The sequence below is a fragment of the Zingiber officinale genome, chromosome 4A (genome assembly GCF_018446385.1).
Source record: "Zingiber officinale cultivar Zhangliang chromosome 4A, Zo_v1.1, whole genome shotgun sequence".
NCBI lineage: Eukaryota > Viridiplantae > Streptophyta > Magnoliopsida > Zingiberales > Zingiberaceae > Zingiber > Zingiber officinale.
The window spans coordinates 53,754,830-53,782,829 of NC_055992.1; the positions used below are offsets into that span (position 1 = coordinate 53,754,830).

The 28,000-nt window shown below is 34.5% G+C and overlaps 1 protein-coding gene across 1 annotated transcript; it reads right to left on the minus strand.

Moving 5' to 3' along the window:
- Positions 1 to 89: 89 nt before the first annotated feature.
- On the minus strand, positions 90 to 27,999 carry LOC121969915 (protein DETOXIFICATION 33-like). Its single transcript, XM_042520233.1, has 8 exons — positions 27,725 to 27,999; positions 1,640 to 2,181; positions 1,462 to 1,548; positions 1,330 to 1,386; positions 996 to 1,234; positions 799 to 917; positions 453 to 539; positions 90 to 343 (listed from the first exon to the last, which is right to left on the minus strand). The coding sequence occupies exons 1-8, from the start codon at positions 27,977 to 27,979 to the stop codon at positions 293 to 295; spliced, it is 1,437 nt and encodes a 478-aa protein (XP_042376167.1). The 5' UTR covers positions 27,980 to 27,999; the 3' UTR covers positions 90 to 292.
- Between the last annotated feature and the right edge of the window lies 1 nt (position 28,000).

Here is a 28,000-nt window from a genome sequence, read left to right on the forward strand (position 1 = left end):
GGCGATGTTCAGTCTCATCAATTCATTGACTAGGGAATATTTGAATACGTATATAATTACACATGATGAGACATCCATTAATTGTGATCTAATCACAGTTTCTCTCATATAATGCATTGTATTGTGCACATCATTAATTAAGTTTAAGATCAAATCACATACATATAAAATGCACCTTCAAATAGTTAATTTTATTTATCAAATAAATAATATAATTTTTAAAGCGATTGCATTTTGGGCACTCTCAAATATAGCATTTGTTCCTCGATATCCTTTATTGGTTGGCTCATGATTAATTCACAGAGCTTCCCCACTTTCTTATCCTAGATTGTGCTTCCTTTGCCTGTATGCATGAATTCATGGCCAATCTTAATTCAACTTCAAATGAGTTTTAATTAGTTATATGAATTCACAAAGAAAACATAAATAGAGATAGTTGAATCAATGATCACCTCCTTGTCCCAGTTTGTTCCCACTGTAATGCCAATGAGCACTAAGGTTTGCAGTCCTACTCCTATGAGCATTCCATTCCACATCCCCTACATCCAAAAATCATTAATGAGAGAAATGAATTAAAAAAAAAGATAGTTCGGTGTATAAAGCTCCCACCAATATGACGTCCGAGGAAGGATTTATTGTATACAATTTTATCTTACTTTACAAACAATTATTTTTGAAACTCGAATCTATAACCTCTAGGTCACACAACAACAAATTTACCGTTGTGCCAAGACTCCCGAAGAAATAAATGGTAAGAAAAAAAAGGATTATGATATCATATCAAATTCTTATATATACCTTCACTCCCAAATCAAAATAAAATGATAGAATGTAACCAGCAGGAATTCCCACAAGATAGTAGCAGCCTAAATTGACATAAGCCACCAATGTTTGCCATCCTGCTCCTATTGCCACACCTGCAAATGCTCAGGTAATTAAATGTCGAGCTGTTGCTGAAAATTAGGAAATTAAGAATTGATGATTGCCAAAAGAACCTGTAAGAACAGGTTGGATGCTGCTGAGAAGAAGTGTGCAGGCAAAGACCAAAGCAAGGTCAGTGATCGCATGCACAACTTCTGGGCTGTTAGTGAAGGGTATGCCGTAGACATCCCTGAGAAACAAAACCAAGGAGAAGAAGAGGATGCCAAAGAAGAGTGATGACACAATGACTACCAGTATCGAGAACTTGGCAGCTCTAGGCCTGCGTGCTCCCAGCTCATTTGAGATCCTGACACTGTATTGAATATCGATTTGTTTTAGAAGGAAAAAAAAATAAATATGAATATATATATATATATATATATATATATATATATATATGTCAATCACCTGATTGCAGCATTGAAGCCAACGAACACCATAATCTCCCAGCCATATAGGTTCATGCTGGAAGGGGAGAGTCAATTGGTCACACAAGTTAATTGCTAAGAAACTAGAATACTTAAGCAGTTGGAGACTAACCATATTGAAATAGCAGCCACTGCAACTTGTGCGTTCTTCAGGTTGCCTGCTAGGACAATGAGGAACATGTAAAACCAGTACTCCACGCTGCATAAATAATTAGAGGCAAATGCATTACTTATTACATTATGTTGTTGAGTATAGACGAGGCAATTTAACGATCAACTTGTGTGCGTACCACATCATGACTGCAGAAGCTATGGAGAGCCTGGAAAAGGCCGCGAGGTCCCTGAAAGCGCCCCAGCTAAAGCCATTCCAAGCACCAGGGCAATGCCCCATGGCGATGTATGCGAACTGGCCGAGCACCACGAACCACCACGCGACGTTAAGCGAGATGGCCGCCCCCACGAGGCCCAGGTTGAGCTGCGCAATGAGGAGCCAGCTGAGGAGGAGGTGCAGCAGTAGGGCCACTGCAGAGACGGCGGCCATGGCCATGACCTTGCTCTGGGCTTGCAGGAACTTTTGGAGGGGGAAGTTGAGGACATAGGCGAAGAGCTGCGGGATCATGTAGAGGGAGAATTTGCCGGCGAGGAATGCAATTTGGGGGTCCTGGTGGAAGAAGAGGAGGACCGGAGTGGCGAAGACGTAAATGGGGAGAAGGCAGATGGAGGTTGCGGTGAGGATGACCCAGGAGCGCTGCATGTAGACGCCGAGCATGTCTAGCTGCTTGGCTCCGAAGGCCTGGCCGCAGAGTGTCTCCAAAGCACTGCCCATGCCGAGCTGCGTCGGAGAGAAGCAGATGAGATGGTGTGTGATTCTTGAAATTAACCTCAAATAGGTAATATTGTCAAATTTAGTAATTGGCTGTTAGAAAAAGAATTATGGGAGAAGAAATAAAAGAAAATATGAGAGAAAAAGATATGGAAGAGGAGGAGAATCTTTATGTAGAAGAGAAGGAAAATAAAATAAAAATTCAACTTGCTTCATTCATGAAAAAAAATATACATATTTATAGATTTATTGAATAAGCATCAAACTTAGATAATCATGATCTTATTATTATTATTATTATTTTATCTTCACGAAATTCTTATTCCTATCATGATTGTCACCTCATCTATTCTATCTCCACAAAATTTTATCAACAACTTTTATATCTAAAAAAAACAAGTTTAATTTCCAACACCCCTCTTAAACTTGATTTTATGACTCTAAGCAAATATCGCATCTTGATGAAGTCTTCAAATTTGAGTGGCTTGGTAAAAATATCAGCAACTTGATCTTGAGACTTTATGTATTCCACTTGCACCTCTTTTCTTGTAATACATTCTCTGATATAGTGAAAGCGTGTATCAATGTGTTTGCTTCTATTATGGAAGACTGGATTTTTTGCTAGTTATATTGTAGACTTATTATCAACTCGAATCTTGGTTGCCTCTTCTTGTGGTAAACTTAACTCATTCAATAAATTTCTGAGCCAAATAACATGACAAATACATGAAGTCGCAGCTACATACTCCGCTTCACAAGTAGAAAGTGTGACAATTGGCTGTTTTTTTGACATTCAAGTGAAAGATGTATCTCCCAAAAAGAACACAAATTCTGTAGTACTCTTTCTATCATCTATATCTCCACCCCAATCACTGTCGCTATATCCTTCAAGTTTGAAGTGGTTAGATGTTGAATAAAGTAATCTAAAATCTATCGTACCTCTAATATAGCGCAAAATTCTAAGGTGGGTAGTAGTTGGATCTTCCATGTAGCGACTAACAAGTCCAACAGCATAAAGAATATCAAGCCTTGTGCACGTCAAGTATCGTAAACTTCCAACCAAACTTTTAAAAAATGTTGGATCAACTTTTTCTTCTTCATCATGCTTTGACAGCTTGACTCCACATTCTACTGGGGTATTTATAGGCTTACTGTTATCCATCTTGAACTTCTTTAATATCTCTCTTGCATAACCTGCTTGTGAGATGAAGCTTCCATCTTCCCTTTGGTTCACCTCAATGCCCAGATAGTATGTCATGAGCCCAATATCAGTCATCTCAAACTCTTTAGTTATCGCTTCTTTAAAGTCTCCAAACATACTTGAATTGCTTCCTGTGAAGATCAAGTCATCAATATATATGTATACCATCAAAACATCTTTATCCTTACTCTGAATGTATAATGCATGTTCATAAGGACATTTGATGAAGCCTTTCTCTTGCAGGCACTTGTCTATTCGGTTATTCCATGCCCTTGGTGTTTGCTTTAGCCCGTAGAGAGTCTTTCAATTTTAGAACTCTGTATATTTATCCTTTAACTTCATAACCTAATGGTTGCTGAATATAGACTTCTTCTTCAAGAACTCCATTTAAAAAAGCAGATTTTATATCCATTTGATGTATTTTCCACTTATTTTAAGCTACTAAAGCAATAATTAGTCTGACAATTTCTAATCGAGCAGCAGAAGCGAATACCTCATCATAATCAATACCAGATCTTTGACTGTAGCCTTTTGCCACTAATCTTGTTTTATATCTTTCAACTTCTCCTTTGGCATTCTTCTTTATTTTGTACACCCACTTCATACTGATCGCCTTATGTCCTTTAGGAAGTAGTTAACTCCCATGTGTCATTCTTCTCTATCACCTTGATTTCTTCATCCATCGCATCTTTCCACCTTTTAGTCTTTATAGCTTCTTGGAAATCTATAAGCTCGTAATACGCAAAGAGACAAAATAGAGTAATATTATCTTGATTTTCAGTTACCTCATAAATGTCTCATAAGCTTCTAAAGCGTGGTACTCTCTCACCTAAATTTTCACTTGAAGTTGATGCAGATGAATTTCCTTGAGTACTTGATGTTGGTGTTACTAGTTGAGTAGTAGATTCCTCTCTTGTTTGCTCCACCCTTGGTTGCTCCACCCTTAGTTGCTCCACATCTTCTTCTTCAAAGTACGGGAAGAAGTTGTAATCTTCATTTCGAGATTCTCAATTCCATTCTTCTTCTTCATTAAATATGACATCTCAGCTGATGATTGTCTTCCCAGTATCTGGATTGTATAGTTTATACCCTTTTGAGTTAGTATCATAACTAATAAAAATAAACTTCTTACTTTTATCATCCAATTTGCTTCTTGCTTTATCAGGCACATGAACGGGGTTATACTTCCAAAAACTTTTAGATGAGAAATCTCAGACTTCCTTCCACTCCACGCTTCTTGTGGTGTCTTGCCCCACACACTCCTTGTTGGTGATCGGTTGGATAAGTATACTGCACATGCAACCGCTTCTGCCCAAAGTTCCTTTGGTAGCCTCTTGCTTTTGAGAATGCTCCTTGCCATGTCAAGGACAGTTCGATTCTTTCTTTCTGCCACTCCAATTTATTGAGGGGATCTTGGAACTGTCAAGGGTCATCGTATTCCGTTGGCTTCACAAAATTCTTAAAATTCTTTTAAGGTAAATTTTCCTCCTCGATCAGAACGCATAGCTTTGACCTCGAGACCGCTCTCCTTTTCTATGGTAGCTTTAAATTTCTTGAATATGCCAAGACCTCCGATTTTTACTTCAAGAAGTATACCCAAGTTTTTCGAGAAAAGTCATCTATGAAAGAATGAAATAATTACTCTTACCAAGTGAACTTGGCTTTATCGGACCGCAAGCATCTGTATGTATAAGTTTAAGAGGCTTTTGAGCTCTTGAACTTGACTCCTTTGGAAAACCTCTTCTAAATTGTTTCCCACGTAGACATGTTTCACATACTTGATCAGGATGTTTGATACAAGGTAGTCCTCTCACCATCTCTTTCTTTGAAAGCAGTTCTAGTCCTTCGAAATTGAGATGTCCAAATTGAAGATGTCATAGCCAAGTGATGTCTTTGTAACAAATTTTGAGACAGTTGATAGCATCATTTTGAATATTAAGTAAGAACATTCTATTTTTTGACATAGGCACCTTAGCAATTAAGCAACCAATATGATCTTTCAAGATGAGCATACCATCTTTTAGATGAATATCATATCCTTTTGCCAAAAGTTGTCCTATGCTTAGGATGTTGCTCTTCATATTTGGCACAAAGAAAATATTTGAGATAAATTCATGGTTTCCATTCTTCAAATAGATGAGAATGTTACCTTTGCCTTTTACCTCAATCTTTGATTCATCTCCCAAGGATACATTACCACCAACTGATTTATCAAGCTCTACGAACATGTTTCTTTTCCCACACATGTGATTGCCTACACCAGTGTCGAGATACCAAATTGTATCTTCTTCTCTTTCATTATCTTTATACGCTAGCAGTAGGGTGTTATCTTCTTCTTTTCTTTCTTCCATAATTTGCTCTTTCATATACTTTATTTTTGAGCAATCTACATTCTTTTACATAATGCCTAAATTGGTCACAATTGTAGCACCTAACTTGAGATTTATCATACCTCAAGTTTGTGTACCATCTTCCACGTCCTCTTGTTGAATGTTCTCCTCTTTCATTGTTGTTGTTGGAAACCCATCTTTGCTCATTAGGACGGCCTCATCCATATCCACAACCTCTTCCACGTTGACTTCTATTGTTACTGAAGCTTTCATCTTTCTTTGTCTGTTGAAGAGTCGTCTTTAGGAGTTGTTGAGTAATTTCTTCATTTATCTTCTTCTTTTCTTCATGGGCTTGTAATGAACCCAGAAGTTGCTCAATCATCATGACTTGTAGATCCTTGGTCTCTTCGATGATGGTTGTAATGCTATCAAATTTTGAATCCAATGATCGAAGAATTTTCTCAATAATAGTTACTTCTTCTAGTTTCTCACCATTTCTCTTTAGTTGATTGGAAATGGTAGAGACTCTAGAAAAGTAATCGGATACTAACTCACCTTCTTTCATACAAAAAGCATCAAATTGACTTCTTAATGTCTGAAGTCATACCTTCTTTACTTTTTCTTCTCCTTGATATGAGATTTGGAGCTTTTCCCATGCTTGCTTGGCCGAAGTCGCACTTGAGATTTTCTCAAAACCATCCGCATCTAAAGTTTGATAAGTGAGAAAAAGAGTCTTCTTGTCTCTCTTTCTTAAATCTCTCAGACTATCTTTTTTTGTCAGAGTTAATATTGAGTCATCACGTGGCTCAACGTAGCCTTTTTCTACAACCTCCCAAACATCATGAGCTCCAAGAAGCACCTTCATCTTGATACTCCAATTGTCATAATTACTTGCTTTGAGTACTGGAACTTGGAAGGGAACCATACCTCCATTAGCCATGGCTCTGATACCACTTTGTTAGAAAAAGAATTATTGGAGAAGAAATAAAAGAAAATATGGGATAAAAAATATAGAGGAGGAGGAGAATCTCTACGTGGAAGAGAAGGAGAATAAAATAAAAACTCAACTTGCTTCATTCATGAAAAAAAAATACATATTTATAGCCTTATTGGATAAGCATCAAACTTAGATAATCATAACCTTTTTAGTATTATTATTATTATTTTATCTTCACGAAATTCTTGTTCCTATCATGATTACTACTTTATCTATTCTATTTCCACAAAATTTTATCAATAACTTTTATATTGAAAAACAAGTTTAATTTCTAACAGAGACGACCAATGGGTTGGATACGATATGGCATGAAGCAAAGGTAATTTACCAGAAGACACTTTTAACTTTCAGATTTTTGGATGCAATTGTTTCTCACTTTATTGTCAGTGATATTGTATTGAAATGACAATGTCATTCGATTTTAAAGGATAGCATAATTGTGGTATGCCAGTTAAAATGAATTTTTTTTTAATTTTTAGAATTATTATATCTAATTTTTAGGATAATATTATATTTTATGAGTTAATTATATTCTTTCTCACCTATTTTCAATTTTCTAAAATAATAGACTAATTAATTTTTTTATTAATAATGCTTAATTAATTTTTTAACTTAGCTTAATTAATTATTAATTAGATAAATTTATTTTTTTAGTAGCCAAATTCTAGCCATCCAAACTTATCGATAGTTAAATACAATACTACATTAATATTGATTTTTAAAATACATTATGAGTTATGAGTGTTGTTCTTTACAATTCAGTATCAGCGTAGTATTTCTTTAAATTTTCTTTAAATGCAACACCAGTATTTAGTGGAAAGAATAGAATAAAAAAATAAATGTAACCTTCGAGAAATATAAAAATTAGGTATGTCTTTGAATATTTCTATAATTTTAAATGTGTGTTTGATTAATTTCTACATGAAACAATGCTCAGCACAACCCAACTTTTAATATTTCTATAATTTTAAATGCGTGTTTGATTTATTGCTACATGAAACAATGCCCAGCACAACCCAACTACAAAATAGATTGAGTCAATCCGAGATCATTATTGGCGTAGGATGGTGCTATAGGATGGGGTTCGTGGACTAAGATAGCACGGGCAACATGAGTTCGGGCCGAATATGACGCATATTATAGGCTCAACTCCATGAGTCTGCTTGTTTTAAACTAATTTTTTCTAAATTCTAACTATGTTTAATATTTCTATTAACTAATACTATATTATTTATTAATATATTTATATCCACCTTTCTATATGTCACTCTTGTTGTCATAATCGGCAAAAAGGTGGAACCGTCACCCTAGCGGTCATAATCAACAAAATAAGACATAATATTTATTTTTTAATGAAAGGTGGAACCACCAACGGCCCCATTAGAATTGGTCCCATGGATTAACATATATAAAAGATGTACAATATTAGTCAAGGATAGTTATTTATATATGATGAAATATTATATCTTGAGTAGATATCCAAGAATTGGTATACATGAATTTGTACTTTTTTTAAATCACCTCTACATCAAATCTCACACTCTCAAACAAAGAATGGTTCCTTATCATCCATACATAATGGATCATGGGTGACATAGTAAGGTATCAAACTTTCAACAAGCTACTAGTCCCATAGTAGTGGAGGATGAAGACCATCAGCATCCTACGATATGTAGACATCTTCTGTCTCATCTGCAACTAATATCTGATCCTCCTCCATAACTATTTGAACAAGTTGTATGTGAAGAACAGATGCTCCTACAACTCCTCTAATCCACAAAAGGTGCAGCTCTTGCCATCGATGCAGTCCAGCCTATCCCTAGTAGGCAGTCTCTTGTATGCTAGCATCTATAAGGTGAAGGCATGACTAGGCTGTAAGTAGGTTATCATCTTCACCTATGGCTTTCTCGAACTAGTACCTTTGAAATAATCATATGCCTTTTGTACTCTCCCCTCCCTTGTCCGGACTAAACCATGATGTCAAACACTGTACTACAACCTATTAGAATCCAACTGTGGCTATGAAACTATCCCTAATCTACAATAATCTCTTGATGAGAGGAGTGTATGTGTGCTTGGCTTGCCAATCCCAAAAATATATATTCTTGAGATAGTGGTGATGGATCCATCTTATCCATAATTTATACTACTTCTGAATCTACCAATAGAATTGTCAGATGGGTCGATCAGTAGTGGGACAGACCAACCCATGGCGGACCTACCATTTAGTGGGGTGAGACAGGACAGGGTGGGACAAGGTGGGATAGGGTGGGGTGGGGCAGGCTGACCCATCATCTTGACTGGTTGGGAAATCCCCAACCCACGATGGGTTGCGGGTTAGGCAGGCCAATCCACAAGCCCACCCAAAAATAAAAAATATGTAAAAAAGATTAAAAATTTTAAATTTAGATTACAGATTAAGCGGGTTTAGAGCTTATGGCTTTCATGGAACTATAATCAAGCAAGGTTTTGTGTGTTTATTATCTTTGGAGATTCATGTCAACAAAGAAATTATGAAAGGATTAATAATTTGCAATACTTATTTGGTTATGGTATATTAATTTTTTTCCTAATGAAGAGTATAATTCATATTTATTTTTTTCTAAAATTTAAGTACACAAAAAGAGCACCTCTAAATCTCTTATTCCTGCTTCTTTTATTTATTTGAGAAAAAAAATTCTTTGGAGAATTTTTTTCTTCTCAATCTGCTGGCCAACCCAAACTTGCCACAGACTGATCAGCACGAGTCACGAGATTCAACTGGTCGACCCACCTAGATGTAAGTACCCCATGGTAGTTTTGGTATGATCAACCAAGTCAAATTAGGTCCTGTTATGTTCGATCCTTGTGTCTAAGTGTACAGAAGCTTAGGAGCATAAGAAATCGAGCGAATAACTAGCAAAAAGGATGGCACAGGAAAGAGTTGACGAGCTCAATGCGTCTGAGGAATGAGGTGCTGCGGAAGAGTACGCTGGCGGACGAGAAGAGTACAACATTTTCGAGGGATGAGAAGTCAGAGCGGAAGATTGCTTGAAGAGAAGGCCGGAAGATGGGTTCGAGTGAACCCAATTCTGGATGTCCAAGATCACCCAAGCGACAGAGAAGGCGTTGAATGGTCAGCACAAGGCTAACCAATCCAGGTGCCCGAACCACTTTTGTTGGATCGAGACCGCGTTAGAGGGGGGTGAATAGCGCTCGTGGCTTTCACGCATTTCGGATTCATAAAACGATCGAGAATTAAGCATAGTGGAAATAAATAAACAAACACACACAGAAGACCAAGGTATTTACTTGGTTCGGAGCCTGTGGCGACTCCTACTCCAAGGCTCGCGATCGTTGATCACTTTTTGGTGGGCAACAACTATAATTTCGTAAAAGTGTTACAAACTAAGTACAAAAAGAAATTATACCAACGACAATAGAAAACAAAAATTCGAAAGCTCTGGGTCGTCGGCATCGAGTTGTAGCTTTGTCGGACTGTCTCGTTAGCAGCTAATCGAGGAAATATTGCTTGTCAATTGATATCTTGAAGTGCTGCTCGAGATCTGCTTATATAACCTGCTGAAGGCACCTCCAAGCATGTCCGAGGCGCCTCCAAGCATGTCCGAGGCGCCTCCAACTTGCCGAGTCACCCGCGTGGATCAGAACAGAACTGGTCACAACTTATCCTCTTGAAGGTGCCTCCATCACCCGTTGAGGCACCTCAAAGCAGCGGTCCAAGCTGCCTCCAATGACCATTGAGGCGCCTCCAGCTCCTCTTCGCAGCCAGCTCACACTCTGCACCCGAGGCGCCTCCAAGCTCCATGGAGGCGCCTCGGATACTGTTCATCCGAGGTAAACTTGGTTCTTTTGACCCTGCAAGACATGTTAGTCCCAAAAGCACACACATATCCTGCAAGACAAGGTTAGTACATAATAATAGCATATTTATAAATGTTTGACAGTCACCGGACTGTCCGGTTCTAACTTCGGATTTTCGACCGGAAACCCTAGGTCGAACCGACGCCTACTTTTCCCTCTTTCGGGGAACGCACCTTCACCTACTCCACTCAGGAGATCATACCTGTTGCCAGTCCGGTCCTCCAGACTGGCTGGACTTTCCACCTAGGGTTACCACCCGCTACGACCTAAGGTTACCACCCCTAGGATTTTTCTCCACCTAGGGTTACATCCCCCTACGACCTAAGGTTACCTCCCCTTAGGATTTCTCCTCCACCTAGGGTTACCACCCCCTAGGACCTAAGGTTGCCGCCCTTTAGGGTTTTCCTCTACCTAGGGTTACCACCCCCTAGGACCTAAGGTTACCGCTCCTTAGGGTTTTCCTCTACCTAGGGTTACCACCCCCTAGGACCTAAGGTTACCGCCCCTTAGGGTTTTCTACCTGCCTAACCGCAGTTAGGACTTTCTGCAAACTTATTCACACATATCAGATCACAAAACAACTTAACTTGAACCCTTTGTCATAATCAAAACATCGGTTCAGTCGTCGGATGCTTCCTGCACCAACAACTTTATTACTAAAAGGGTGCCTCAATGAAATGGATCAACTTTGGGTCCACATCATCAGCAGTCCAGGTGCTTGGAGTGGGTCTGAGCGCCTGAAAGTGAATAAAACTTTATCACTTGGTCGTTGCATGGAGATAGAGTTTTTCCATGCTGGGGGCGCTCGGAGACTATTCGAGTACCTGGATTGTGCCACATCAGTAAACGATCAAATTCGACTAGCAGACTATAAATAAAGCCCTGGTCATAGTGGTTCCAAAAATACACTTCTATATTTTGAAATCCATTCTATTTTTCATTTTCAAGCTTCACTTTCGTGTATGAGGTTTCTCCGCCTCCGATATTTTATTTGAGAAGGAGATCTTTATAATGAGCATACTTTCTTTGGAGTAGCAATATTCTGATTGTAAACCAAGTAAAATTATTTATCTCATACTCTTCTTAATTCTATTATCTTTTTGTTAAATATGTAATTATTTAAGCCCAATAGTTTGAGAAAGGTATACTTATTTTTTTATTTACAGGGCAATTCACCCTCCTCTTGCCGGTCACATAGGATTTACAACTGCTATCAGAGCCCAACTGCTTTGAAAGAACTAACCGTGAACCGAAGCACAGAAGACAATGGCTTGAGCAAGTATCCACCCGCCTAAGTTTCGAGGGAGACATTGCCCACTAGAAGAAGAAAATATAGGTATATTTCAAAATAGATTTCGATATCTTTTTAATTTTGAAAAATGATTTTGTAGTACCAACCGATAGCAATGGTGAGCTAAAGAAAGAGGAAAACTGGACAAAGAAGGAACAAGCCGAATTTATGGCTAATGGAAAAACATAATTCAATCTGCTAATTGTGCTGCCACCACAAGAGGTCAACAAGATCAGAGTTTATAAGTCTGCAATAGATATCTAGAAAAAATTCCTATAGCTTCAGGAAGGATCCTCCGAAATCAAGCTTGCAAGAAGAGATCTACTTCGGAGCCAACTGACAAATCTTCGACTAAAGGAAGGTGAAACGATCCCTCAACTACACGCCAAGCTAAAGTAGTTAATAATTGAACTCAAGAATCTCTGGGAAAAGGTAACTAATAGAGATTAGCTAAAGTATGCGCTTAACTCTTTTCCAGGAACACCAAAATGGTCAACCTTAGTAGATGTATACTACATCTCTAGAGACTTAGAGGTAAGTAATCTAGAAGAGTTATTTTCTAATTTTGAAATTCATGAATCTAGATGTACAGATCTAAAGAAAGAGCCAAATCAAAACATTACCTTAAAGGCAAAAATGGATGAACCAGATTCTGAAACATCTCTCGGCAATGACAAAATGATATTTATGGTAAGAATTTTTTTAAAAAAATAGATCTAATAAATTCAATCAAGTATAGGCCAAAAGAAGAAAAAGAAAAGTGAGATGCTATCACTGTAATGAAGAAGGGCACCTCAAAGACAACTGCTCAAAATTAAAGAACAATGATAAGGATAAAAGACTAACCCAGAAAAAGTACAAAAACCTAGAGGCGACATAGGATGAAACATCGTTAGAGTTAGAGATTGAAGCCTACGTCGGACTTGCATTGATGGCAAGTCACCAAGAAGATAACAAAGCAAGCTCATCTGAAATTAGCATCGAGAGCATTGATGAAAGGGGAGCAATATTAGAGAGAAGCAGTCCTACAAGGGGAGGATCATATAATGAGATCGACAAGGTAAGTCAGGTACAATCTCTACCTCCTGACAAGTTATATAGGTTTATTAAGGTACAATCTCTACCTCCTGACAAGTTATACAAGTTTATTAAAATACTGTCTAAGAATTTTTGTCAATTAGAAATGAAAATAAAAAATTATTAAAGGAAAACAAAGAACTAAAAGAAACCTTAGCAAAATTTTGTTGATTAGAAGATTTTGACAAGATGAAATAAAATGAAAGATTGAAAGAACAAATAGAAAATTTTAAAAATTCTGCATGTTCAAATTTTACTACTTCAAATTATCAATGACTAAATTAGTATTATAGATATCATAAGGGCTAAATTAGAAAATAATCATGAAAATATGTTTCTAAAAAATTTCTCATTAATCTAGTAGGTAAGAACCTATATTGGGTTCCAAAATCATGCTTAGGCTAAATTTTCATGTATGTTCTAACTTTTATTTGCATTAATATTTTCATTGCATGCTTAAAATTATTTTTTTTAAATAAATTGTTTCATTTGATTTTTTATAAAATTAATTTTTTTTAATTTTTTTTTTTTTGAAAAAGGATTTTATTACTTATCTGTTGGAAAAAATTTAATTTTTTTGAATGTTGTATTATTTTTATGAAATTTTTAACAAAAATTATATCTTTAAATTTAAAATTATTTGACAAAGTTATTTTTGAAATTTTTATTTTTTATAATAAAATATCATCTTCTTTGTAAAATAAAATATTTTTAAAATTATTTGATCATTATTGAATTTTTTATAAAAATATTAAGTTTTAATATTAAAAAAATCAAAAACTCAATCTTAAAAACTTTAATATTTCTAAAGATATAACTTCTGTTTTATATATTAACAAAAAGATGCAAGAATTTTTTAGCTCAAAATATACTTGTTATGTATTTTTAAAAAAATATATATATATCTTTCTATAGAAAATAAATTATTATTGCTTATATTAATTCCATTTATTCATGGAAATTTATCACTATTTGGATATTCCTGTTTACCAGTTACAAAAATTTTCAAAATTTTTCAATGATTAAAAATATTTTTTTCTAAAATTGATTTATAAATCACAAAAATTTAGATATTTGAAATATAGACTTCATAATTTTTCTGAATGTTATCACTGTTTTTGTATCTCTTAGAATTTATTTTAAATTTATTTTCAAAGAATATTTTTATTTTTAATGTGATCAACTAGGGAGAATTATAGATTAAGTATAGGAGATGTATATTTTTTGTATTGCATAACATGTTTAGTAATTGCAAATTATTTAACTATTATTTTACTACTTTTTGTTTGATTTTACCCTAACTTAACTTGGATTGCTCACATCAAAAAAGAAGAAATTGTAAGTATCCCGTGGTAGTTTTCGTGTGATCAACCAAGTTAAGTTAAGTCCTATTATATTTGATCATTGTGTCTAAGTCTGCAGGAGCTCCCGAACTGTTTGAGCGCCCGGACAAGATGGTCTAGGCACCTGTACCACTTTGGTGCTGAAAGGGTGCCTCAATGCAATGGATCAACTTTGGGTCCACGCCAACAGCAGTCTAGGCGCCCAAAGCAAGTTTAGGCGCTCGGAGCGGGTTCGGATGTCCGAAAGTGAATAAAACTTTATCAATTGGTTGTTGCATGAAGATAGAGTTTTGTCATGCTGGGGGCACCCGGAGATGGTCCAAACTCCTAGATTGTGCCATATCAACAAACAATCAGATTCGACCAACAGGCTATAAATAGAGTCCTAGTCACAGTGGTTTCAAAAACACACTTTTGTACTTTAAAATCCATTCTATTTTTATTTCTGATATTCACTTTCCTGTATTAGGATTCTCCACCTCCAAGTTTTGTTCGAGAAGGAGATCTTCATAGTGAGCCTACTTTCCTTGGAGTAGCAAATAGACCTTTAAAGGATTATGTCGCACTAAGCGCTAGAGGCTTAAGGTCTACCATCACTAGACCCTCGATTAAGATGAACAACTTTGAACTAAAGTCTGTTGTGATCTCAATGGTTCAACAGAATCAATTTGGTGGAGGACCTACTAAGGATCCCAATCAACACTTAGAAGTATTCTTAGAGATATGTGGTACCATGAAGTATAATGGTGCCTCCGTAGATGTTATTAGATTGTTTCTATTCACATTCATGTTATGGGATAAGGCTAAGGCTTGGCTAAACTCTCTTTCAGCATACAACATAACTACATGGGACCAATGTGAACAACGGTTCCTCGAAAAGTTTTTACCTCACTTGAGGAATCTTATCACCAACTTTATGAAAAAAAAGATGGAGAATCCTTATTCAAACCTTGGGATAGATTCAAAGGACTTTTACACCAATGATCTCACCATAGATTAGAGAAGTGGCTCATCGCCTACACCTTCTATAATGAAAGTACCTACCAGACGAAAGTGTCCCTAGACTCCGTAGTTGGTGGTGCTCTAATCAATAAAGGGTTGGATGAGGTTGAGGAGATCATTGAGAGAATGATACTTAATCATCATAAGTGGGTGTCTGAATCATGTAACTTTGCCAAAGCCATTGGTAAGTATGATGTGAACACATTTGACTTGATTGTAGCCAAAATGGATGTGTTAGCTAAGAGGTTTGATATGTTTAATGAAAATTTTTTAAACCTTACTAATGCATCTTATGAGGTATGTGGTGATGCAGGGCATGCAGCAGACATATGTCAACTGGGAACTATTACTGCCCAGCTAGTGAAAATTGAACAAGCGGATGCGATAAACAACTTCACTGCAAGGCTGAACAATCCCTACTCAAAAATATATAATCCTAGTTGAAGAAATCATTCCTTTTTTTTATACTAGAACAATCAAAATCAGGGAGGGCAGAGAAATTTTAGGCAAGCTATGGAAGTTTAATTTTCCTCCCAACTAGATAGAATGGAGAAGATGATGGAAGGTTTTATAGCCAAGCTATCCCAGAGAAGAGAAGATGTTAAACAACTGAAAGGTATGGTCAATAATTTTAAAAGTCAAATTAAAGTACTTAAAACTTAACTTGCATAGGTTGCTAGCTCCTTGACGAGAACTCTGGGGAGATTTATAGGACAACTGGAATCGAATCCAATTGAGCATTGCCACACAATTGTCCTGAGAAGTGGTAAAGCCCTAACTGAACCTCCTGTGCCTCAAACGAACAAAGAAGGTGACCAAGTCCACATGGATAGATATACTTAGAAGGACTTTGATGATGATCATACTCAAAAGGAACTTGAGAAGAAGAATGATAAATCTAGCCACAATCATACACTGAGAACCTATGTACCTCCAATGCCCTTCCAATAAAGGCTAGTGAAAGCTAAGAAGAACGAAGAATTTGAAAAAATTTTGGAGAAGATCAAGGTGTTGTGCATAGATATACCTCTCTTTGATGCTCTAGACCAAGTGCGAAAGTTTGTCAAGTTTATAAGAGACATCATTTTGTACTAAAGAAAGAAGGACTTTGAGACGATATCATTGAAGGAGGAGTGTAGCGCACTGATTCTGAACAAGTTGCCTCCAAAGTTAAAGGATCCAAGAAGCTTCTCTATACCATGTAACATCGGTATAACCAAGATAAGGTAAGAGGTTAACCTTTTATACCAGTTGTCCAACGTTAAAGGATCCAAGAGGCTTCTCCATATAAGTTGTCCTTGGTTGAACCCTTTGGAAATTGGGTAAGACGTTAACCTTTCATACCATGCCCTAGGTGTTTGTTTAAGATCATATAAGGCTTTCTTAAGTTTAAATACATGGTCAGGATGATCTAAACTCTCAAACCCAGGTGGCTGACCTACATAAACTTTCTCTTTTATTAGGCTATTTGAAAAGGTAGATTTTAGATCTATTTGATAAAGTTTAAATCCTTTATGGGTTGCATAGCTAAGTAGCATTCTAATGGACTCTAGTTTGCCTACTGAGGCATATGTTTCATCATAGGCAAGTGCCTCTACTTGACTAAACCCTTTAGCAACTAGTCTAATCGTATTTCTAATAATCTCTCCATTTTCACTTAATTTATTTCTGAATACCCATTTTATTTCTATTATCTTTTTATTTTTAGGTGGTGGTACTAAGTCTCATACTTCATTTCTCTCAAATTGGGCTAACTCTTCTTGCATAGTTATGATCAGTCTGGGTCAAGTAAAGATTCAACTATTATTTTGGGTTAAATTTTTAAGATTATGGATATCTGACTTAAGTTTCTGAAGGATGACCTAGTCTGAACTATTAGGTATGGGTCACCAATTATTTGGTCAATTGGATGATTTGGGTTGACTCTTATGGTTCTAGTAGGTTCATTCATTTGAGGTTGATCTTCTTCTTCTTGAGTTAGATTTTCATTGGCTCCCCCTTGATTAGTGTTACTTTGAATAAAACCAATTGATTGAATCTAGGTTTGTTCTAAATTTTGGTTGGATTCTTCAAATTTTATATTTGAGGTTTCTTAAATTCTTAGTGTAATTTTATTATATATTCTATAACCTCTATTGTTTAATGAGTATCCTACAAAGATCCTATTTTCTATTTTTGGTGTAAATTTTACTAACTATTCTCTTGTATTTAGTATGTAAGCTGGCACCTAAATACTTTAAAGTATTTAATATTAGGTTGTTTGTTATAATATATTTCAAATAAAGTTTTATTATCAGTTTTATTTATTGTGGTTCGGTTTTGTACATAGCAGACTGTGCTAACAGCTTCTGTCCAAAAGTATTTTGGTATGTTATACTCATTTAGCATCCTAGAGGCTTTAAGTAGAGTTTTGTTCTTTCTTTCTACTATTCCATTTTGTTGAGGTGTTTTAAGACATGAATATTCATGATGGTAACCATTTTCAAGGCAAAATTAGTTAAAGTTATGATTTTTAAATTCACCTCTATTGTCACTTCTAATTCTTTTAATTTTTAGGTTTTTTTCATTTTCAAATTGTTTGCAAAAATTAATAAAGATTTCAAATGTTTCATCTTTATTTTTTAAGAATTTTACCCAAGTGAATCTAGAGTAGTCATTTATTATTACTAGGCAATATAGGCTAGTAACCACTATCCCCAATCATGTGTTTGGAGCAACCACTGTCCAATATCTACTTAGTTTCCTACAATAGGTAGGAGTTAAGATTAGTTTTATTTTAAGTTAATTTAAATTTTAAGTTAAATTTAAGTTAATTTTAATTTTAAGTCAATTAAAGTTAAGTCAATTTAAGTTAATTTAAATTTTAAGTTAAGTTTAATTTAAGTTAAATTTTAAGTTGATTTAGTTAAGTTAACTTTTAATTTTAATTTAAGTTTTAGATTAAGTTAAGTTTTAGTTAAGTTAATTTTTAATTAAGTTAATTTAATTTTTTATGTTTAAGTTTTTAATTTTAAGTTTAATATAATTTTTAATTTTAAGTTTAATTTAATTTTTAAGTTTAAGTTAAGTTTATTTTTATGTTTAATTTTTTAATTTTAAGTTTAATTTAATTTTTAATTTTAAGTTAAACTTAATTTAATTTTTTATTTTAAGTTTAATTTAATTTTAAGTTTAAGTTTAATTTAATTTTTAAGTTTAAGTTTAATTTAATTTTTAAGTTTAAGTTTACTTTAATTTTAAGTTTAATTTTAATTTAATTTTTAAGTTTAAATTTAATTTAATTTTTAAGTTTAAGTTTAATTTATTTTTAAGTTTAAGTTTAGTTTAATTTAATTTTTTAAGTTTAAGTTTTTAAATTTTAAGTTTAATTTAATTTTAATTTTAATTTTAACAATAAGTTTAAGTTTAATTTAATTTTTAAGTTTAATTTAATTTTAAGTTTAAGTTTAATTTAATTTTTAAGTTTAAGTTTAATTTAATTTTAAGTTCTTAATTATCTCACCCGATCTATGTTTTCAATCAGGGAATCCTATAATTTTATGAGATGAGTTAAGTTTAATTTTAGAGTTTGGTTTAACCTTATGTTAGATTCAGGTTTAGTTTTGGGTTCAACAAATAGATATTTTTTAGATAAACTTCTGGGCTATGGTGAGTCACCTGGGCATCATTAGAGTAACTATGTCTTCGAGGTTTTTCAAATAGTCTCATTCACTAAACTTAGTACAAAAGCTTTGTCTAACTAGTTAGTTTTCGCAAGGGGTAACTTCAGTTAGTTCCATTAAGCCAAATGCACCAGGTCAAAGTCATATCTTCCTAGTCATGCATAAACAAAGCTTCCTTAACCTATTATCATCCAAAACTTTACCAGTACCGTAGGTCTAGTTAAACTTTTGTCCCTTTTTACTCTAATCCTAATTACCCTATCAGGTAGGTTATTTTTGGAGGTGTCAACTAGTTTGGAGCCTCCCCTAAATTATTGATCTGGATTTCTTAAGTTTTGGTTTTCAGTTTATATCGGTTACTTTTGTAATTATAATAGACTTGATGAAAGTTTGGGTTTGAGTTGGTTCTATAGTTCTTTCTATGATTTGTCTTTTGTTTAGTTGATTTAGTTTTATGTTTTGGACTTTGATTTGGATTATTTGATTTTACATAATATAATTTATTTTTGGGTATATAGTATTGATTAATTCCTACTTTACGTGGTTATGCACGCTTTTGGAACCCAAGCTTTAATTTGTGTTTTATTTTGAGTTACGAGTGATATGAATAATTTATTTGTTGACTGGACTTATATCCAAGCCTAGATTTGTTGTATACAACTTTTTGAATTTTAAGAATTTGATTCAAGTTTTTAGATCTAGTTGTAAAATTTTCTAACAGTCGTTTAAGTTTGTTAATTTTAATTTTTAATGTTGAGTTTTCCTTCTCAAGTTTTACAACTTGATTTGGATTAGAATTTTTTATTTATTCCTTGAGGTGTTGATTTTCCTCAAGAAGTATTTTATTTTAATTTCCATTTTTGATTAATTTTTTATTTAAGCATGTAATGATTTTGAAAATTTTTTTGCTTAAATTAAGGTATACCTCATCGGAACCTTCAAAAACGAGTACGAACTCGTGACTCGATTTGGATTCGGACTCGTCTTCTAATTCACCTTCGATTCTGATTCACAGGCCATTAGTGTAAGGTAACTTCGGTGCTTCTGTTCTTCGGTGTTCGATTCATCCGAAGATGATTCGTCCCACGTCTCATTGATTGCTTTCGTCTTGGTTTTGTCATTCTTTATCTTTGAGCACTCGTTCTTGTAGTGCCCCTTCTTGTTGCATCTGAAGCAAGCCACGTTTTTATTGTTAGAATCGGTGGTGGAGTTGATCTTCTGCAGGTTATTTCTACTAAAATTCTTCTTTCTCCCGGTGAACATTTTTCTTACCAAGTTCACTAGGTATTCTTCATCTTCTGGGTCTTGGTCAGACTCACATTCAAGTTCAGGTTTGGTTCTTAACTTGTCTTTAGAGGAACCTGCTAAAAGGTAAATTCTTTTCTCGACCTATTTTGAGTTAGTTTGTTCATGGAGTTTAAGTTCACAAAATAGTTCATCTAACTTTAATTTGGAAAGATTATTCGAAATCTTGTAAGCATCCATGATGGATGCCTACAGTGCATTTCGAGGAAACCCGTTAAGGGCATACCTTATCAGGTCGTGGTTCTCCATCTAGTAGTCGATGTTGTGAAGCCCGTTGAGGATGTCCTTTATCCTCACGTGGAGTTAACTTGAAGTTTCTCCTTCCTATATTTTTATATTAAATAGTTTGTTTAGATAGAGGTATCTTTTGGTTACCTTCGCGTAATTGGTTCCCTCGTGCAATTCGATGAGCTTGTCCCATAGTTCCTTCACATTTTCGTGTGGGCCGACACAGTTCAGTTCTTCTTTTGTTAGCCCGCACTGGAGGTGTTGAGAGCCTTAAAATCTATTTGGGCTTTCTTCTTTATCTCTGGATTCCACTATTCTGGGTCTATCGGAATTCCGACGTTAACGACCCAGAACCTTGTAGCCTCTGGTGATGTTGAACCACTGGTTAAGTCAGTCTTCAGATAGACCTCCATTCACTTCTTCCAGTACAGAAAGTCATCACCGTTGAAGAGGGGAGGACGGACAGTGCTGTATTGCTTGTTTTAGGCTATAACTCTTGCACACAATAAAGAAAAACAAAGATGGTCGCAAGACTTGTAATCTTGGATTAGTAGTGTGGGATAAAATAAAAATATTAAGATTGAATTGGTGTTGCACCAATTCATATTGGTTTGCTACGAGAAAATGTTTCCAAAAAGGTAATTGTACCAATTTGGATTATGTAGAAAAACTTAAAACTAAAAATAAGAAAACAAAAATTTTCACCCCCTTTGCCTGATTGGTGGTTGCACCAAATCAGAGCGGTACCTGCTCTGATACCACTTGTTGGATCGAAAAGAACACTAGAGGGGGGTGAATAGCGATCGTTGAAAAATCGTTATCGAGTCAAAGTATGCAGCGGAAAATAATAACAAAAACAATGCTAACACACCAAGTTTTACTTGGTTCGAAACCTTCATTGACTCTTACTCCAAGGCCCGCATGTGAGAGTTTTTGCATTTGGCAATCCACTAATAGTTCGCAAAAGAGTTACACAATAAGTATAAGAACTATAAAATAAAGTTATAAACAACAAGGAAAATAAAAATTGAGTTGCAGGTTGTCGGAGAAGCTTCACAGCGTCGTAGGAGCGTCTTTGGAGCAACACACAAGAAAGCAATTGCATAGAGAAGTTATGTTTTGTGCTCCTAGTGGAAGGCTGCTTATCTAGGCAGTTTTGGGCACCTGGACCGTGACGTCAGCTATCCAATTAACGGGCTCCAAGCTGGCGAGAAGATTGATTTTAAGCATTCTGGGTGCCCGGATCACTTCTGGGTGCCCGAATCACTTCCAGGCGCCCAGACCACTCCAAGCGCCCAAACCACTCCGAGCGTCCGGATCCCTTCCGGGCGCCCAGACCACTCCGGGCGCCCGGACCAACTTTTTTAGCAACCTTTATTTCATGCAAAATGAAGTTAGTCCGAGACAATAAAACTTATATGACCCTACAAAACAAGTGTTAGTATAATTATAGTCCAGAGTAGTAATTAGATTTTGTCTCCTCGAGACTAGAATCTAGTCAAGATCTCAACTTAGATTTCACAAATGGATCTAAGTTGGATCGACGCCTACTGTTTCCTCAAACGGGGAGTGTGTCCTCACCAAGTCACTCTCCTCTAGTGAATTACCTTAACTTACTGCTTTGCCAAACATTCGGTCAGCCCGTCGATCTGTCTGGACTTCATGCCAGTTATTCAGTCGACCCATTGACCAAGCTAGACTTCGTGCCAAATATCCGGTCAGCCCGTCGACCTATCTGGACTTCATACTAACTATCCAGTCAGTCTGTCGACCTAGCTGAATTTCTTGCTAGATATCCAGTCAGCTCATCGACCTATCTGGACTTCTCTTTGTCGACCTAACTGGATTTCTTGCCAGATATCCGATCAGCTCATCGACCTATCTGGACTTCTCTTGCATACTTAGTTAAATTGTTAGATCACATTAAATCTAACTTAACTTACTTTGTCATTTATCAAAACCTGAGTCAGACCGTTAGTACAACTTACACCAACACTTCTTAGGAGTAAAGATCATTAGAGATTGATCAAAAAAACTTTTGGGTTTGTCTTATGAGGCTTATATTACTAAGATACTAATTGCAACCTTGAACAAATACTTGCAGTAAGAGGTACTATTCTGAATAAAAGTATGTATCCCAACACTCCGAAAGAAATAGCCGAGATAAAGAAAAAACCATATGTCAATGTCATTGGTAGTTTAATTTACACTATGTTGTATACTCATCCTAATATAAGATATGTTGTTGACTTAGTTAGTTGTTTCTAATCAAACTCATGATTAAGAAATTGGAAAGCGGTGAAAAGGATATTTAGATATCTCAAAGGGACAACAAATTATTGTCTCTATTTTTAATGAACAAACATGAGCCTAAAAGGTCACACAGATGTAGATTGGGTGGGGGACCTTAATGATACAAAATTCACATATGGCTATACCTTATTATTGAATGATGATGTCATCTCATAGAACAATAAGAAATTTACTTGTATAGTACAGTCAACAATGAAAGCTGAGTATGCGACTTGTGTAGCTGCTATGCAAGAAATTGTTTGGTTAAAAAGGTTCCTGAAGCATTTGAAAATTGTTGAAGATAGTGAGAGTCCTGTTATAATATTCTGTGACAATCAAGCTACTATAGCTTTTTTTAAGGATCCCAAATATCACAACAAAGGTAAGCATATAGAAATTAAGTATAATTTTATAAGGAATATTATTGATAAGAAAAAAGATAATTCTTGAGTATATCCCTACACTTGCTATGCTTGTAGGTTTTTTTACTAAGCATTGACTAAAGAGTTATTTCAAGAATATATGAAGTCTTGGGACTTTAAAATGTAACACATTATAAAATATCATGATTTATTCAGTGTATATGTTGTTATTACATTTTGGATAAAAGTTTCAGTGAGCATGTTGACAGGTTGAGATTGGTCTACTCACATGTATAATTATCTCTATTTGTTAAGTATAAATAGTGGTAAGACCATTATTTATTAAACAACTAATGTAGATGTGAATAGAGATATACTCATAAGTTAGGGTCACCTTCATAGATGTGTCAAAATTGGATCATTTATCTATTAATAATGATCAAAGTAAATGAACACACCATTTACTAAATCTACTAAAAGCCAAATTAGGATTCATAAGTTGAATTCAGGATTAGACATTAGGTATGTCTAAAATAAAATCTGTACGATATTAAATTTTGAGAAAAATATGCACTCTTTATTGGTAAAGAGAAAAACATCATAGCATGTGATTCATATCACATGTGCAAAGTATGTGAGACCCTTGAGATTATAAGTTAATCTCAGTTTACTCTAAGTGACTATTTAGCTGTCTACTTGAAGTTCTAATCAATGTCTGCTACTTTAACATGTATTGGCTATGAATGATTCGATCTATGGAGCATAACTAGGAAAATGACTGATTAGAATAAATATATTCTAGCTAAAAAGGAAGATTAAAATATATTTATATTTTTGACATTTATTTACTGGTCGACCAATTATTTTTTTTAAGTATATAAAATGTGATTATGAATAATTGTATTAATTGAAGATATTGAACATGCTATCGATATAATAGTCATTATGAGAAATTAGAGATGTTCATATTGATATAAATGATTTAATCTGGGGTAAAAGTAAGATATTGATGTTTCTGATTCGTTTGATAGAGCATCTAAGTTAAGTATAACAACTTTCTTAGCAGTAATTGTTTAGTGTGCTTGTTGTCACACCAATTATTTCTCCTGAAGTATGAATTGAATGTTTGTACATGATCTTTGTGACTAGATCACATTTATTGATTGATTTGGATGAGTGGGAGATGTTGGATGTGTGCAGTGACTGCACACATTAATGAGAGAATGGGCGTTACTTGTCCATTCCTCTTCCTGTCGATTTTTCTTCCTCCTTTCCTCCTATATATGCATCCAAGGCAATCAGAGGAAGAGTGTGCAAAGAGAACATCAAGAGGGATTTGGTTCATGAACTGTGAAGGGTTGTTTGTTCATTCGTGATCACTCTTCCGACGACAAATTCTTCACCGATTTCTTCTCCAAGAGCACCATAAGTTTTTGTTTTGTACGGATTTCTTACCACAACATAAATTCTTCAAACTAAAAATGTTTACAATTTAATAAAAACATGGAGAATTAAGAAAGAAGAAAAGAGTGGTCTTGGATTCCCATATGGGCTTTAATTAGTCTCATATCAAGAATTTGGAGAGAATTTAAGGTATTTAAATTTAAATTGTCACAAACTTGCGTTAATAGAATAAGTCGCTTTCTCATACATGTTTCATACGTTGAAATCATATTCTAGCCATGTTCCATGATACCCTAAATAATGATTCTCTTTCAGCTCAGTAAGCCGGCCGAGCTCACATGGTTCGAGTTCTATATTAGCAAATCCAACACACATGGTATCAATCCGCCTCCTGGCTTAACCTAAACCTTTGAGTCATTGACAGGACTCAAGTGTTCAGCATCTCTAAGATGCTCAACGGCCCAAGCATCTGTCTTGACCTCTAGAAAGCTCCGCAGCCCAAGCAGCCTCTAAAGTCCTCGGTACCCTAAGCACTTGTCTAAGCATTCAGGGTACTTGGCCATCCGAGTGCTAGCTCCAACTCAGCATCCTCAGTGCTCGACAACTTGAGTACCTTGACTTAAGTGTCACAAATTCAAAAAGATCCGCTCAAAGTATGATCGAGCTTCATGCGCAACTAATATCGCAAGCATGCATGCTTCTCAAGCCTCGCATGGTGGTCTAGCCCTTTAAAAGGCCACAAGCCCCGATCATCCTTGACCGTACAGGCAGAACAAATAAATAATAATTAGACAAGCATTTTGTAGGAGGAAGCTGCCTTAAGATCCAACCAGAACGGGCATACAGACGCCTCGAACAATGGTCTACGATAGAATGTTTTCTTTAGTTAAGATATTTAAGAGTTAAGAGTCTCAGTCTCGATAAATTAAGGATAAATTGTTTTTAATAGATGATTGATTTAAAAATACTAGGATGGTAGATCATTCGCTATGTGTATTTTTCAATTTATCGTAATAACTGATAAAAAATTATCATAAAGTCAGATCAATCACCTCTAAAATTAATATAAGTTAAATACATAATTCTAACTTAACAAAAATAAGCAGACAATATATCCTACCAGAAATGGTCACAAGAGGGAGGACATTAATATTGGGAGGGGACTTAGATCTTTACTGGATAAGCACCTCTAGATCCATATCACAATGACTTCTCACTTAGGAAACAAATAACCATATGGATCACAAGATTAGACTCGACTACAATTTAGAGTCGTTGTCTTAATCTTAACTATCAATGATAATTATATTAGTTCATGATTTAATTCACGGTTCGTAATGATTTAAGATAGTTCAAAATTATTATTATATTTTAAAATAATATTAAAAAAATTATAAATGTATAAAAAAATTTAAAATAAAATAAAAATAAAAAATCAACCGCCCAAATCGCGTCCAACAGCCAAAACCAACCATTGATTGGTTTACAAGTATAGGTTGGCTCTGGTTTAGACCCGTCCAAGGATATATATATAGTATTGATATCCTGCGTGACGTGCATAGTGCGCGACTGTGTGCGTCGCGCAGGATATCAACCTTTTTTTTATTTTTTTTAAAAATTTTGAATTAAAATATTTTTTAAAATTTTATTTCTAGGATTAATTCATGCTTTCCAATTGGGTTATAATTTGTAAGTTATTTTCTTTTTTTAAGATTTTACCTCTAGGGGTTAGATTTTTCAATTGGGTTATAGTATTTAGTAAAAAAATAAATAAAAATGAAATAAATTTAAGTATTTATTGAGTATTGTAATGTGTTTAGAGGATATATTCATGGATTAAAGATTTATATATAAGGAAATATTGATTTTTTTAAATTAATTTTTTAATTCAAAAATAAAAATAAAAAAAAAAAAGTTGCTTAGATATCAAATATCAATATATATATATATATATATATATATATATATATATATATATATATATATATATATATATATATATATATAAAAGTTATATTTTTTCATTAATTTTATTGGTTCATAGCTTTTAGCTATAGAGATATAATTTTATTGTTAAATAAATTATGTTTATTAAATATATTATATAAGTTAAATATTTTTTATAAATTTAATATTAAATAAATAAAATAAGTCTATTGAGTAAATAAGAGTGTTCAGTAAGATTAATAAATTTAATGAGTTAAAATAAAATAGACTCAATTTATTAAAAAATTTAAGATATATAAATTGAAATTTTAACTTTAATAAAAGAAGGGTAGAATAATTTCATATCAAACTAGGTTAAAAATATTAATTTTAGTAGAGATATAGAATATCTTAATTCAAGATAAATAAGTTAAAAATATTAATTTTAATAGAGATATTGAATAGGTTAATTAATATTGAACGAAAATATTAATATTACTAAAATATAATAAATATTATTAAATAAAAAATTATAATTAAGAAAATCAAAATAAAATTATTAAACATAAATTTATTTAATAAATTGACTGTAACCGGTCCATTTAGAGACTGGCCGATTATATATCAGATCTGTTGAACTAGATAATTGCTCGGTTAACCCGGTTAAGAGTCCGATCGGATCTAGCTAGGTTCAGCCAGGTCCGATTCAGACCCTGGGTTTCTGCACACGATCAATCATTAGAAAAATAGATCGACCGATCGACGACACTGAGAGAATCCATATTTCATATACTCCAACTCCTCTCCTTTATGTTTTTATTTTCTCTTTCAAGTTCACGCTCTCAGATATATAACTTAAGCATTAAAAAAGATTTCTTGGATATTTTCCACACCCTTTAATGCGTGCTAATTCATGTAAGTTCATCTAAGAAACTTTAATAGTTTTCAGTATTATACCATATATAAAATATCATTCAGATATTCATAGTTTGATCTTTAGTTATATCATATTTTTAGGAATTTTTCTTCCACAATTAAAGAATATTTGATTTTTGGATTGTCCACTGTGCATTTTTCGATTTATCCTTGATGTCCAATAAAAAATTTTCATGAGACTGACCAATCACCTTCAGAAATAACCAATAAAATTAACTAAAATTATATATATTTTTTATCCAACAAATTTTACTACCAGTTTCGCCCAAGAATTAAATTTCGATCACATCATTATACTTGATCTTTTTATTTTAATGAGAAAAAAAGAATATTACCATGATTCCGAAGGCGAGACCGGCGATGACCGAGTTCTCTGTTGAGACGGCATCAAGCTCGAGGGTACTGAGGTGGCCGGCGAAGATCAGGGTAACGGCACCAAGAGAGTACTGTGCGATTGAGGTGAAGATGGCAGGCGCCGCCAAGTACCACAGCTTCTTATTCTCCTCCACTCCATGCCTGAGCAGCTGCCCAAAGCTGCTGATCTCCTCCATGTCTGCATCCTCATCAACGCTCCTAAGCAAACTCTCCATCCGTTTCTTGCCGACCTTTTC

What these genes read in the sequence shown, in the direction of transcription:
- LOC121969915 (XM_042520233.1), bottom strand. Translation starts at nt 27,979, where the DNA reads ATGGAGAGTTTGCTTAGGAGCGTTGATGAGGATGCAGACATGGAGGAG. An exon ending in GGCTTCAATGCTGCAATCAG is followed by an intron (nt 1,235 to 1,329) that starts GTGATTGACATA and finishes TATTCAATACAG; the next exon opens with TGTCAGGATCTCAAATGAGC. An exon ending in GAACAAACTGGGACAAGGAG is followed by an intron (nt 344 to 452) that starts GTGATCATTGAT and finishes TCATGCATACAG; the next exon opens with GCAAAGGAAGCACAATCTAG.